The 14698-nt window shown below is 38.8% G+C and overlaps 2 protein-coding genes across 2 annotated transcripts in view; both read left to right on the top strand.

The window, feature by feature from the left end:
- Nucleotides 1–10739, top strand: part of LOC138030777 (calponin homology domain-containing protein DDB_G0272472-like) — a 21030-nt gene extending 10291 nt beyond the window's left edge. The window contains exons 10-21 of the mRNA XM_068878652.1: nt 172–255; nt 1061–1111; nt 1401–1451; nt 1566–1748; nt 3105–3192; nt 3733–4157; nt 4265–4438; nt 5171–5237; nt 6177–6259; nt 7609–8215; nt 8805–8851; nt 10605–10739. Coding sequence (XP_068734753.1) covers nt 172–255; nt 1061–1111; nt 1401–1451; nt 1566–1748; nt 3105–3192; nt 3733–4157; nt 4265–4438; nt 5171–5237; nt 6177–6259; nt 7609–8215; nt 8805–8851; nt 10605–10739 — 1995 coding nt within the window. The remainder of the gene's footprint in view (nt 1–171; nt 256–1060; nt 1112–1400; nt 1452–1565; nt 1749–3104; nt 3193–3732; nt 4158–4264; nt 4439–5170; nt 5238–6176; nt 6260–7608; nt 8216–8804; nt 8852–10604) is intronic.
- Nucleotides 9789–14328, top strand: LOC138028476 (uncharacterized). The gene is made up of 6 exons (XM_068876029.1): nt 9789–11023; nt 11126–11148; nt 11248–11272; nt 11752–12083; nt 12766–13012; nt 13788–14328. The coding sequence occupies exons 1-6, from the start codon at nt 10943–10945 to the stop codon at nt 13932–13934; spliced, it is 855 nt and encodes a 284-aa protein (XP_068732130.1). The 5' UTR covers nt 9789–10942; the 3' UTR covers nt 13935–14328.
- Nucleotides 14329–14698: the final 370 nt, after the last annotated feature.

Below are 14698 nucleotides of genomic sequence, written 5' to 3'. Positions count from 1 at the left end.
TGGAAACGATTTAATTGTCAACACGAAGGAACATGAAGTTCCTCTGTAATGCAAAACAACTTTTATTCCAGTAGGATTGGAAGGAATGTGAAACACAAATATCTTTCTCATCAAAGATTTAACCAAGAAAAAATTAAGGAACGTTTAAATCCACTTCGACTTGTTTTGTAGGTCATTCCCGAAGATGCTTTGACGACTGACATTCTGAAGGCTCAAGTTCGAGATGCGCGGAAATTGGTGCTTAAATTAGAGGAAGTAAGCAAATGGATATAATTTATTCTGGGAGAAAGGAATGAAGACCGTTGCCATTTTTTGGTAAACGCTTTATTTTTGACGAGGCACTTCCCGTCTCTGACTCTACAGACTTTGAAAGAGGGAATCATTATCGTATTCTCACTGCATAATTAATTACTCATTGCAAAACACGCCGTTATTCCATCACATTCCCCCGTTTCCGCCCGTGCTATAGCGTCAGTAATGCTTTGCGCCATTTCGAGTTTAAATTTGGTCTCTCCGCTTGGAGCGTGGTCTTTTCGTCCCGTACTCCACAAAGACAGTCGTCGTCTTTTGCGACCCACCCGCCTCCCCTGGTGGAGGTTGACCGAGCCCCTACATGCTCTTATCCTCGTTGCATGCCTACTGCCTCATCAGTCGCGGACTCTTCCCATAACTTAATCTTATGCGATGAGGTAATTAGTATGCAGTGAGGATATGGTACTATCCTTTTAGCGATAATACCTTAATTGCAAGACAAAAAACCCAGTCCTTTAATTAGAGGAGAGTATATATAATGTGATACATTTTTGCTGAGAGGTGCATTTATAGAAGTAACGGCTGAATAATTACAATTAAGGAAACCAGTCCTTCTTAGCGCCGATTGTATGTATCGATTGGCTCATTTAAATGCATCCTGTAATTGATGTGCTAAGGCAAAGTAACAAGTTTGGTTTTGGAACTGCCGAGCTCATTTGAAAACCGCGCTTTGAAATTTATGTAATCATGCTTTCAATTGTATGCATTTGCTTTTATGGTATGCATTTTCCTTTCATAAATTCTACAGGAGAACAAAGAACTACAAAGGAAACTAGCTGCACTTTCAAGTAGTTCAGAGGTGTGAAATAATGAGGCTTGTATTTTCTTCAGTCACAGTTTGTCAAGATATTCGATTATTACAAGGGTTGCGGAGAGAGGTCTGACAGAATAAGCGCTGTGAATGTAACTGATCAATCAAATATTCATTAAATCGGTATTAATATCCCCCCAAACCCAATCTATTCGGGATGATGTGTTCCTTTTTTCGCTGAACTCGACTGGAAAAAATTCGATACAAGAATAATTGACCAGTGCGGCTTTCCTAACCGTCTCCTCGTTCACAATTTTTTCCTTTTTGAAAACTGCAGGGAAATGAGGAAGTACAAAGAATCTTGGTTGTTCACCAAGAGAGTACAGAGGTGGGTTTGCAACACATCAAATTATCCTGCGTGGAACAAGCGTGGAACAAAACTTTTTCATGTAAACTTGCATCAATATCTTTGGTAAATGAAAAACGTTTTTTTTTCCACAAGGCTGGCACTCTTGAACCAAATACAGAGCCGGTTCCAGTGAGTGCCCTCGATGAGTGCCCTCGATGTCATTCCTATAAAGAACAGATTGCAAACCAGTTACAGGGATTTAAAAGCAAAGAAGAGCTCATTGAGAGATTAAAAAGGGATTTGAAGAAACTGAGGACACTGCTGTTATCAATTAAGGTAACTCGTTTAGTTTAGATTAAACCAGCGCGATCCCAATGTCACTAGCACTATCCCACTATGAAAATAGGCCGTCACTATGCGAACATAACTTGCCTGGCGTTAAACGCGTGCAAGTGAAAACGCAATCAAAGATCTTACGTTGTTAACACTTCCATTTCCAATTCCATATTGTCATGGTTTCTCTCCTACACTCTCTCTATAAAAATAATAATAATAATAATAATAATAATAATAATAATAATAATAATAATAATAATAATAAAATGAAATTAGCCTGTATCCTTCGAGGATCCTTCCTTGTCATCCGCTAAGTTGACTGCGGTCGTGCATCATTAACTTGATCCTTAGTTGGTTTCAAGTGGAGTATAGGCTCCCCTACCTTGTCACCTTGAAATAAAATTTCCCGGTAGGCCCACACCCTAACCACGTAAATTACCTCTTCGATAGCTGTGTTGCCAGCATGGTTGTCCTGGTGGTGTAGTGGTTATCACACCCGACTAGTAACGGGGGACGTGGGCTCAAATCCCGCGCAGGGCAAATGTTCTTTCAAAACATTTATTCAGTTATATGAGAAACCCATAAGGGTTGAAACGTGTAACGGGCCCTTGTGTGCTGGGAAACAAGCTTCCATATTTGGAACAACAAGAGCGAGGGGTTTCCAAATATGGTACTTAGCACTGAAACATTCAACCAATCAGTTCGCACTGAATATTCGGAAGTTGTGAACGCGCGTTACACGTTTCAACCCTTATGGGTTTCTGGTTATATATATCCCATAATAGACCTCTTTTAAGCCCCAAAATTTTGCATAATCATTGTTTTCGATTTCTTAATTGGGATATGAAGATGTCCCAAGACAAATCGAAAACTATGCTTGTGCATTTTTGTTTTTTTTTTTTTGTTTTTTTTTTTTGGGGGGGGGGGGGTGTAAAAGAACTGTACTATTAGAGAATAGAGAAAAACTGTGCACAAGATCTTGATTACTTCGGCCGAGGGCGGTACGCGAGACCGAGTACCGCTTTCAAAAGTCAACGAACTGGGCGAAATGTAGAAAAATAAAAATTGAAAGTTCGCTCATTAAATTCGAAGCTTCGCTCGTCACTTAGCGTCCTTGGTTACCGTGACAGTGGTCAAGAGTAAATAAATAAATTACTTTTTTATGTCAGTTACGGAAATTTGATGATATATCTATACAAAAAGACCCTGGTGATAGATTTCTTTATTCTCGTCACTAATGTTTTGAGTCCGTGAGGAGAAAATAAATATCAGTCACTCATGGGAATCAAAGGGGGTAATTCAGAATTTCTGCCGTACTCATGTTTTTTTTTTTCTTTCGTTGTTTCTGTTTCGTAGGACACTTCTAATGTTCAATCAGAGTTGGCAATGATAGAAGAAGTCAAAGAGGAAAGGTTCGAGGGCCCAGGATCCCCAGAAATTAAAGGTAACGCACTTATGTTTTGTCAACCTCGTTACCAGGGTCTCTCTTCTCTACCTCCCTTATCGTTAGGGTCAACCAAGGAACCCACGACCCGGAGCCTACAGCTCCTTTGTGTTCGAATCAAGGCGTTTTTCACAGACTGATTTACTTTTAAATTGAATTTCCCGCGAATGAGACTCCCACAGGAGCCCGATGAACAATTACAAGAAACTAACCTTACGTCATAGGAGAACCGAACCGGAACTGCCTTTGTTTTTTTCGGAAAAGGTACTCTTAAAATAAATCGGTCTGTAAAAATTCCGTGACATAGGCCCAGTATGGGAGTTTTAGGCTCCGGATCATGGGTTTCCTGGTCAACCTAACCCTTATGGATCCTGTCCTCAACGACACTGAATTGAGGCAGAGGAGAGAGACCCTGGAAACGAGGTTGATATTTTGCCTCTTGGAGCTTAATCGATGTCTAAGCCTTTAAAATCCGCTCCAGTAATCGAGAGGAGGGGTTTTTAGTTTTGTAACGTCAAAAGTTAATGTTAGCTTTAACAGTTTCAGAGGACGTCTCCACTGAACTTCAGCTGTCGTCTGAAAACGAGTCCAGCGAGGACGAAGCTAAAGAAATTCAAAAACCAAAGAAGACAGGAAAAGTAACAACGTCAGCAGAGGGTGAGTCCAAGAAACTCCCTGGGAAATCATCAAGAAAGGGCAAGAGTAAAAAGGCCGCTAAACTAAAACAGAAGGGAAAAGAGGACCAGAGTGAAAAAGGTGTGGAAAAAGATAACGAGGAAGATAAAGAAGAAAAAGCTATAGATATGGACAAAGACGAAGATAAAGGCAAAGCAAAAAAACCCAAAAAAAAGGAAGGAAAAGGAGCCGGTTACAAGCCCAAAAGAGTGCTAGTGGGTGAATGCAGGGAGGAGAAGGCGCCTTACGTAAAAGTCAGAGAGGCACGGATGGTAACCCTAGCAAATAAAGTAAGTGTTTGCTATCTTACATGATATTAAGCTGTCAGTAAAACGCTCTATAATCGTGCGAAATGTTTGACCAAAAAATGTGCTAAATTTCTCTCTCTCAATAAAAGGGAACGCAGACAAGTCATTATGATCACCTGGCTGAAAGTACCACTAGGAGGAATGCCACTGAATGGCAGCCGCTGGGAAGGAGAAAACCACTGGCTGAAACTATCATGGCAGGAGTCACACCAAGTGAAATGCAGGAGGAAACAAGAGCTGCTTCGTTATTTATAAAGGAACAGGTGAGAAAATCAGACGTCAGTCATGAGGCAGCTTAAGGTGATTCCTCAGAAAAAAAAAGTTGTTGAACGATTTTCTTGAAACTTTTCCTGAATGTTCCCTACTAATATCTGTTTTGAGAACTACAATAAAAAAGATAAGTCACCGCGCTTGCTTAAGAGATATAATGGGCCAATCTTACCCCATTGATCCCTGTACTGATACTAAACACGCGCGCGTTATTTCATCGGCTCAGCGTACATTTTGCGGTAGCTAAACGAGAGGGTTTTTAAAGTAACACTTGAAAAAACACCTGATAGGTAGAAAGTCTAGAACATGTGGAACACAGTCTTATATAGTTTATGTAAAAATCACTCAATTTAAAACGACGTCGACTCAAAACGTTTCTCGAATCGTTGTTTTCAAGATCATAATTTACAACCCTTGGTAAGGGGCTCTGTGTACGTCTTTAGCTATATCTTTTTTTCCCTCCGATAATTTTTTTAAATTATTTTTTTTTTCATTTAAAGGGGATAATTTGTAAACCAAAATTATGCAATAAAAAATATAGGTCACCGTGCTCGTTTAAGAGTAAAACACCATCATACCTGTCTATCTCGATTATCGTAGATCGAAACAACACAATTCGCCATGTTCTCGGAGTGCGCGCGCTTATTCGCAAAGAGTTATGGGTCATTCACAACTCCTCATTCATTTCAAAATGATCGCTCTTCCATTGTTGCTCTTTTAAACAGGCAGACCGGTTATGCGATGAAATATCCAGTTTTGTGGAATGTGGATACAGTCTCATCGAACAGGGAGGTAAAATTTACTGTTTGAGTTCTTTATTTGAGTTGCTATGTGCAATCCATCTTAAACACCTGGCCCCGGTTTTTCAAAAGGTGGATAGCGGTACCCACTGGATAAATCAGTAACCACTGGATAACTCAATTGGTTTTGATAGTGTTCATCCGCTGGATAGTGATTTATCCGGTGGATAGCGCTATCCACCTTTTGAACAACCGAGGCCAGTTCTGAAATCCTATTCCTGGCCCAGTTGTTAGCTCCATATAACTCTGTTAAGAAACTGTCACTTTGACAGGCGTAGTCGTGGAGAGAGTTTATTGTAGTGCACATCAGTTTTCAATTGATAACTGCTCGTCACCCAATTCAGTTTCAGTTATGTATTTCATATTCACTGTTGTGGAGGCTAATTCAAACATGTGCGTTTCTGTTACACGGGCAGCTTGCTTCTTGAATGACTCGAGAACTGTTAGAGCCGTAAAAGGCCAGATACGATTTTTCAACACTTTTCAAGAGAAGAGAACTGAAAAATACATTATCGTTTTATGCCCTGAAGCGTCGCCATTTTGAAAATACAAAGGAAATACTAGAGCTAGAATTACTTAAAACCCAAAAAAAAGGCTAGAAAACTCAGTTGCCTAAGTTTCGAGAGCTAACTCGCCGCACCGTAGCTTTCAGCAAAGCCACTCATGCCAGATAGGCTAACAGGCAAAAAACAGACCGTAACAGTCTTTTGGGTCTTATTAGTAAGGAGATCACTAGACATCAGACTTTGAACTCAGTACTTAAACAACAAATGCTACCTATATGACGCTGTTTCGCCCTGAAGGGGTTCCCTGGCCATAAACGAGTACAATCGTCTGGTGTAAGACAGAATAAAATTCATCAACTGGCCCTCTTAAAAAGAAGAGTCAATTAATGATTAATAATGAACTATTGATTATTTTCCTCTCACAGCAAAATCAACGCGAATGATGATGGACACTCACCTGGGTCAAAATGCAGCGGAAATGCTAGAAAACGATGATCCTGCCTTACAGGTACATTCACTGCTCATCATCCGGTGATGCAACAGAACTTCATTATTTCGCTGGAATGCAACCACGATGGCTACCTTATAGCAGCTTCTTCAGGGCTTTTCCGTGACAGATATGAGCAGTGTGATATTATGTGTTTTAGTCAATCCCAATCTGAGCACAATGTTTGTATTTTTTGTGGATACGGGCTTTAGTCCGTAATGCACTATGTCATCGAAACGCCGATCTTTGTCCGTAAGCCCGTCGTGACAGTCTGTGGTGGCAGGATATGTCCGCAAGGCGTGCGTGTTTTTAGTGCTTTGCAGCTTGAAATGCAGACTCGGCATTCGATCAAAAGCGCCAAAACACAAAAGGGTAGAAAGGAATCACAAATCGAAAGTTTTGACTACCTTTACGGTTTTGGGTTCTGCTGAAGCGTTTTCTTGTTGAAAATCTAAAGTTATCTCGTTCCTGCTTGGTAATGCATATAAACAACAACATAAATTTTGCAGAAAAATGTCGTCAGTAAACGACAGACCACCGCCGCAAACTTAACAGAGGAAGGGAAAGACATTTTCAGTTAGTTTATTTTAACACAAGTAGTCCTCATCGAAACCAACTCGTGAAAAGAACATTGTCATCCTTGAACCGAAAACCCTCGCAGGCTAACCTCGCCAACGAGTGTCTTTTCTTCTCCCTTGAACTGGCTGTTTCCTTCAGCCCAAACAAATAGTCTGGAAAACGAACGACACTGAATACTATCATTGCGATCTGTTCTCGGGTGTGATCCGAAGCCTTCTGTTCTCGACTTGCTCACTGCGGCGCAATCACACAATAGTTGTGGTTACACTAGCCCTTTTACCCGTGGGTAAAAAGCGTTTGCCCACGGGCAGACGTTTTTGTGTGTAACCGCTATCCCTAGACGGAAACTACCCTAGGGTTAGATAAAAAAAACAAAACAAAAAAAACAACTTCCCATGACAGTTCCTGAACTGGAAAGTACAGTTTATCTGCTCCTTGCTCCCTACTACTTCTGAAACTCGAATTCCAACTAATTACAGCTAGCTGTGGTGATGTGCACCGGGGCTATGTGTTGACCTTGACAGCGACGGCAGGAAGCGCCATATGTTCCGATCTAGTTATGCACTGTGCACACCAAAGGGCAGAGCAAATAGCAAGAGCAAACAAAAATGATTATCCATATCAGCATTTTCGTGCAAAAAAAAGACTGACAAGCACACGAGAGCTTTTTCCCACTTAAATAACTTAAGATCTTGCACTGGGACGTTAAAGACCAAGAAATCCCTATTCAGTTCAACAGTGTTTATTTTTGGTACTACTAACTATTTATTGGATCTTAACGTTTCTTCTAGCTGGAAATAGCAAAAGAAATTAAAGCTCTACAGTCTTGTAGTCACCGTAGGCAGAGTTTTTTTGCAAACAAAAGGCGTCGCTCATCTGTAAATCTGGAGCGGAGAGGAACGCGGAGACACTCAAAACTACCATTTTTTGATGGTCTTCGTAGAGAATCGCGGGCGGACAGTGTAACAGGACAGGAAAATACGAGAAAGGAGTTAGAAGCAGAGAGTGTTTCAAGCAATAAGGAATTGGAAGTAGGCAGCGTGACAGAGCAGAGTCAATCCCCTGATGGCAGCAAAAAAGAATCACAAGATCAACAAACCTCAGGGGAGGTGGACCAGTATTCGAAAGAGTCGGAGACAAGAGCCAGAAGTCGAGCCTTGTCAATATCTACTCAGGGGTCCTTTGATATCAACCAACCGGTTTTCGACTCAACTTTCGTAAATAACAGCCCATGGAGCACACTTCAGAATTTTGCCGATTCTCTCACTTCTTACACTGGTGCAGCCTGCTCTCATGTTGTGAACTCGGTCAGACTTGTCGTTGAAGGATCCGGGATGATACCTACAGAGGAACAAGTCAAGGAGCAGGTTAAAATCACAGCTCAACATGCTATCGACAGTGAGTCTGCATGATATAGTACATGCATATCTTTATTTAATTTTCAGAGATTTCAAAACCGTGGGTGGAAGCGGAATAATTCGATCTCAGTAATTCATTATTCCAAGGCCATTTTCCCGAGTTATTTAGTATTCGCTATTGAAATTTTGTTCGATATGCATTTTTCCGTATTCGTTTTTCTTTAGGGAAACCGTAAAATTCTTTATACCGAATGTTCGAACGCTAAATATTCCTTATTTAATTTCTTTTTCAAGCCTTAGTTCATTATTCCGCTTCTACCTCCGCTCGTACCCCATAAATCTTGAAATGCACCGGCGTTCATATGAGCGTTCGTCAACTGAGCCTCTTCCTGATATTTGAGTGTAAACACAGCAGTGTATAGAGACAACAGCCCAAACAATTTCCTAGTTGACTTGACCGTCCTTCTCAAGTGCAAAGTCACGTCTTGCTTGTAAAAAAAATCCATCAACATGAAAGATGAACCTTAACTTCCATCGCAAAACATTAATTCGCACTATATTAATATTGCTTTAAAAAAGAAGGGTAAAGGTTTCTAAAACGCGGCAAACGTTTCTGTTCTGTTTTGCAGCAATCCAGTCTACAGCTGAGATTTTGAATAATCAGTTACAAGCCGAGGTATATTTACCCAAAATAGACTGCTATTACTCAGTATTTAATCATGACGTTTTTAACTGTCTATCCATTTTGAGCTTTTCTCGTATTGGCCCCGGCTTCGTTTCCAAGGTGACTTGAAACTCAATAACAAGGCTATTCCCATGCCGAGGAAAGTGAAGGTATAGTAACTGTACAAGGGGACTGGTCATTATTTACAGGTGGGAGGGGCTCGTGGAAAATGAGAAATGAGATGCTCAATTTTTTTCAGCCCCACGTTATAGAGAAAACAAACTTTAGTGCCCCCCTCAATTAAAAACAATAATAACGAGTGTCCCAAAAACCAATAACGCCGTGACTTCCGCCCTAATTAAAATCGATGATGATGACGATGATGATGATGGAAATGATCATGGTGGTGGTGATGATTTGTAACACAGATAAAGAAAGTTTATAGTGTTAATGAAAGTTTTTGTAAAGTAAGTTTAATAGTTGAGGCCCTTCCAGCTGTATCAGCAGCTTACAATTTTTGCTGGCTATATATTTGAATAATTTCTTATAGCCTCGCCTTTTGGTCACGCATAAAATTTGGTGTTTTGTAATCTGAAAATACTCGCTCCGAATATTATAAATGTATACCTTTATAGCAATAATTAATAAGATTGTATTGTAAGTTGTGTAAGTAAGCATTGTACTGTAAGCCGTGTTTTAATAAAAATTTATAATAATAAAATTAAAAATTGGTGACCCCCCCAACCCCGCCCTGTGAAGGTGGGCTCACACACAAACGAGAAAAAAAAAACAACACACACACACGTCCCTTCCCACAATTGCGCAACGCACAAGCATGAAACTTATAAACAAATATAAGTTAATGATTTTAATTTAAGAGAGGGAAAAAAAAAAAGAAAATTGTAGATCCTAATATTACCGAATAAAAGAAAACCTAAACTTGCTTAATATTACAGACTAATTAGGGAACATAAAACTAACCTTCCTTAAATAATTGTCTATTCCTTTACAAAACCTAACAATAATACTAAATGTACTAATTATTTTACTCTAATATTTACAGTCAAACAGTTCAGTCCTGTGCCAAACCAGCAACAAAACCTTCAACAAGTTCTTTCCCACCTCGGCGCCTCCTTCTCTTCTGGCAATCAATTTCTCCTTTCACACTTTACTGCACCCGCGTCACTTTCTTCGAGCTTATCTCAAGTTTCTTTAATTCTTCGAAGGATTTTCCTCACTCGACGCCACTGACAAAGGGGTTTCAGTGTCATTGATTCTTCCGGCAGGTCTCGCTAATGGCTCTTGGCAGTGTTCTCCGTTCTTTTCCCTTTTGCCCTCAGGCTTTCGTTCTTCAACTCTTTGCTTTCCTGCACGTCAACAAACCTTGCGCCACTTCAACAACCAACACCCACGACTTTTTAAACTAATTTATTCAAATTACGACTAAACAATTTTTTTTTAGATGACTACATTACAACACTTAAAAGACGTTCTTTAACACTAAATCAGATAATACATAATACACCACGGAATCGTACATAAGTAGTTAACAAAAAGTTAACGAGTTTAACGTGGGAATCAATATTACCTCTGACAACATTGCAGCTTTTTGTGGAAGGGGACGGCTCACCATTTTCAATCTATTCCCCTCTCCCTTTGTCATTGCTTTGTCCACATTAATCAAAGTGACCTGCGTCTGTGCAGTCGAGTCCAGACAACTTTTTTGTCAAATCGAATATCCAGTGTTTGTGTTTTTTACTTGTAGGCTGGTGTTTACGAAAACTTTTTCGCGTTGTGGAGTGACATTAAAGAGGTAGGAAAACCGATTGACTTTCCACTTCGAAATGGAACAGTCTTAAAAGTGGTCCATATCGTGTTTAATATGAAAAGAGATACTTAAAGTAACCGACAAAAAAAAAATCAGAGCAGGGTAGAGAAATAACCCTAATTACAAAACTTCAATTACTTACAATTCTAATCCATAGGATAATTGCTAATTGCTAGAAAATTTTAAAATTTCAAAGTCCTGAAAAGTTCCTTGAAAGAACTTAAGAACTGAAGCTTGATGTATGAGTAAATTCTCTCTCTTCTCTGCTATAAATTATGGTTCTTGTCATCATCTTGCAGAAAAAAGAAACAAGTCCTCGTATTCAAGAGTTTGACAAGACAGACGATCCTAAGAAGGCAAGTGACAGCGACGGTTTCTCTGCAAGATTTTCTTTACATTAATTCTTTCTTCGTTTATTCTTTTGATCTAATAATCAAGTAGTTTCCTTTTCTTTTCAGATTCTCACGAAGGTCGATGAAAGGTAGGAAGCAATCTAGCAACCCGATCAAAATTATTTGTTTACACAAACGTACAACTTCTTTGTGATCATAATTTCACCTTAGATTCTTTTTTATTCTAGGGATTTTGGTTTTCATAATATAAAGGTAGGGTTTAATTAAATAAAAAAAAAATTGAAATCGAAAGTTGGGATGAGAGGCTATGGAAAATGCTTAAAATTGTCTTCTGGCGCTCCTCTTTTCCAAAGGAACGCCTTCAGTCTAGGTTTTTAAACAACTATTCAAAGTATATTTGATTGTTAAAAGCTTCTTTTATCGGCGAATGGCTAAAAAACGAATAACAAGCTATGTCATCAGACCTATTTCTTCATTCACGAGTTGAAGGGAAAGGAAAGGTAATACTAATTTGTGGATAAACAAATCAAATGTTAGCATCTATAGAGGATATAAATAGTAGAGTGCCCGAAGAAAAACTATATTAAATCCACAACCCACATATAGTTCTACATATAGAAAAGAAAAGGAAGGCAAAGGAAATTATTTCTTCACAACGATTGCCTTGCGGCAGTGGAGCGGTTTTGTTATTTTTAACATTTGAGAGAGATAATTGTTTCTCTTTTCCTTAGGACGCTGCTTTACTCCCGCCCCTCGATACCCAAGGCATTGGAGCACGTGTGACGATTGCTCCTGCGACTGCTCAACTATCTCAGAAGGGAATGATGATTATACAAGGTGCTGGGAATAAGCCGACTGAAGTCATCCCACCACCACCACCCTTCTACGGCAAAATGAAGAAACGAGGAAAACTGGCAAATCATTCAAGGCGACAAATGTTACATAAGCAGAAGGCTGTGATGGATAAGATGTTAAATGTTAATCACAGAATTGAAGACTTACACCACCTACTAAATGAAATGGGGGAACAAATGTCTTCAGGTGCAGGAGATGCGGGTGTAAGGCACGTGAAAGGCTACTTTTCAGTTTATTTTCACCGGTGACGACTCCACAGCTGTCTGTGGACTGTCTGCGCGGGAAAAATAAAACTACCTTTTCACTGATCACTCCAAACTCTAATTGGAAAACTTTATTTATTTTTTCTTGCCGGTGTAGCGGTCTTTGAACAAAGCTTAAAAGGCCCAAAACTTCATCTAACGTATCAACAATCAAGGCATGACTTCAAAACTGTATTGTGAAATATCTATTTCTTGCGAATTGAGATACAAGACCAAATTCGATGATGTGTCATTGTCTGAACATCAGCTTATCACACATGAGCTACTGTATCAAGAGACGTACTTGTGCCAAATTTTCTCCAAAAAATAGTCCTCCTACAGGTTGCTTTGGAGTAGGAGGTGTTTCTGATTAGATAATCAGTTGTGGTTACTGATACAGGTTTTGTCTTACTGACTCTGTGTTAGGAAATCATTAAATAGTTTTTAATTTCCAGTCATTTACATTTACGTATAAAAAAATTGTGATAAAATATTCCTTAAAAACATTTTACGATTAAAAAGTTTTTTTCTTGTTTTTTAAGATATATTTTATCGTACTTTTTTATAGTTAATGCTTTTCTAACTCTCTTCTTTTATTTACATTTATTTTTTCTAGATATTTACTCCATTTGTTTTATTTACATTAAGCTTAAACATCAGCCAAGCAACCAAGCAGACTCGCCCTTCTTATCAAGGCATTCCACTGACAATGTCACAGGATTTCTACCTTCCTCTGATGGCACGGTCAGTAGGGCTGCCAGCCATACCCCAGGGATTGCAAATACAAGGCACTTTTGATCACCAACCAACAAGGACAGAAGATGCAAAGAAAAAAGTTGGCCCTGCAGAACCAGCTAAGGAGAGAGCAAATGAACAAGAAACTCCAAAGTTACCGGTGAGATGTAAAAGCAGACTCTGTCATGCTGTTTTCGCGTTGCAACATGCAATAGACCATTTTACAGTTGTAGCTGCAGGTGACCCTGCTTTGATACAAACCTTTGGGCTTTTTAATCTTAATGTAGACTTATTAGAATTACAATAAGACAATTTACATGATAAAAGAAGTGAGGTCTGCATGGAAGCAAGGTCACCGGCAGCCTCACAGCCATTCATAGGCCAGGTCACTGAGCAAACAACTGTAAAATGGCCTACTCTAAATGATGTCATCAAACTGACTTTTGAACCCTCCCCCCCCCCCCCCCCCCCCAAAAAAAAAAAAAAAAAAAAAAAAATATATATATATATATATATATATATATATATATATATATATATATATATATATATATATGATGTACCTGCACAGGAAAAGTTATTCCTTCTCTTTGGTTATTCGAGAAAGGGGTGGAACTGGATTGAAAAATAATAAAAATCAGCCATTAATGTGCTATTGAAGTTTGGCCAAATATTTTTCTTTTCCTGTAGAAATTCACTTTTCACATTCCTATATTTGCAAAACATAGCATAAGACTTTTGGGGAATGTTTTAAGTTTTTTAAAAATTCCAATCTTGACAGAAAACAACAGCAACTGAATTAAATAAAAATGCAGTTTAACCTGATCAGCTACTCTCATACATGTACAGATTTTATCCTTAAAAGCATGGGGTTTTTTTCAACAAAATGTTCAGAGAGTACTACGGTAGTCTAAATTTTTGTTGTTCTCTTGCAGGGTATGAACGTGGCCAATGCACTGTGGCAACGAAAAAATTCAGTTGCAAAGTTCTCTTCACAAAACGTTATACGGAAATCCTTTTCAGAACATGAAGCAAAGTTTCCACTTCTGAACATAAGTCATATCTTAAAAGTTCGACAGTGAGAATGTAAAGCTCAAGATTTAGCCTCACAGTCATTCACAACGTGGGGAAGCTAAAAGGGTTAAACAGTTGTTCTTACCTGTCATAAGAAATTTCTGCATATCTTCTTGAAATCACTATCCATGAATAATTTCAAATGCATTGTCACAAAATCAACACATACATGCAAATGCAGATAAGGCGATATTCAACCTGCAGCATCTTGAAAGGCCTTAGTGATTCCAAAAGGTTTTCAATCTGGCTTCAATGAAATCAGCCTCCTCAGGAATGGACTCAGAAGTAGTGTCACTGAGACAAAATATTATCAAGCTTCCACTCTCATTGTTATAACTGAAAATGCTTGCATCTTATCTCATAGGGTTGAATATAACTCAACTTTGACCATTCAGTATGTTATTGATGCCAGTTCAAAAGTATCATCTGGGGAAACTAAAGAATTCAATAGAGGGAACATGTTGGTTTTCTTTATATTAATCTCAGTAAAAACTTGATATTACCATTCTATGAAACATAGTGTCCTCTTGTTTTTATCACCTGCCTTGGGAAAATCATCAAAGAAATAAAAGAATGTCACCTTTAATTACATTTAATCGTTAATTGTATCAGATCTTCTTAAGGACTTTTGCATTAGTTTTATCACATAAAAATCAGTCACTAAAGTAAAGAAATCTGTACTCCAGCATTCTTTTTGTGCCATCTAAATTCAAGAAGAAGCTATTGTTTTGAATACAGGGACTGAAGGCAGAAGTGGTTCTGTCTTACTGAT

The sequence above is a fragment of the Montipora capricornis genome, chromosome 13 (genome assembly GCF_036669925.1).
Source record: "Montipora capricornis isolate CH-2021 chromosome 13, ASM3666992v2, whole genome shotgun sequence".
Classification (NCBI taxonomy): domain Eukaryota; kingdom Metazoa; phylum Cnidaria; class Anthozoa; order Scleractinia; family Acroporidae; genus Montipora; species Montipora capricornis.
Note: the sequence above shows the minus strand (reverse complement) of the source record. Positions and strands in the feature narration are given on the sequence as shown.

Excerpts from the sequence above, each read along its gene's own strand:
- LOC138028476 (XM_068876029.1), top strand. The coding sequence starts at position 10,943 with ATGGTTCTTGTCATCATCTTGCAGAAAAAAGAAACAAGTCCTCGTATT. Across the intron at positions 11,024-11,125 it reads AGACAGACGATCCTAAGAAG|ATTCTCACGAAGGTCGATGA; the intron begins GCAAGTGACAGC and ends TTTTCTTTTCAG. Across the intron at positions 12,084-12,765 it reads GCAGGAGATGCGGGTGTAAG|CTTAAACATCAGCCAAGCAA; the intron begins GCACGTGAAAGG and ends ATTTACATTAAG.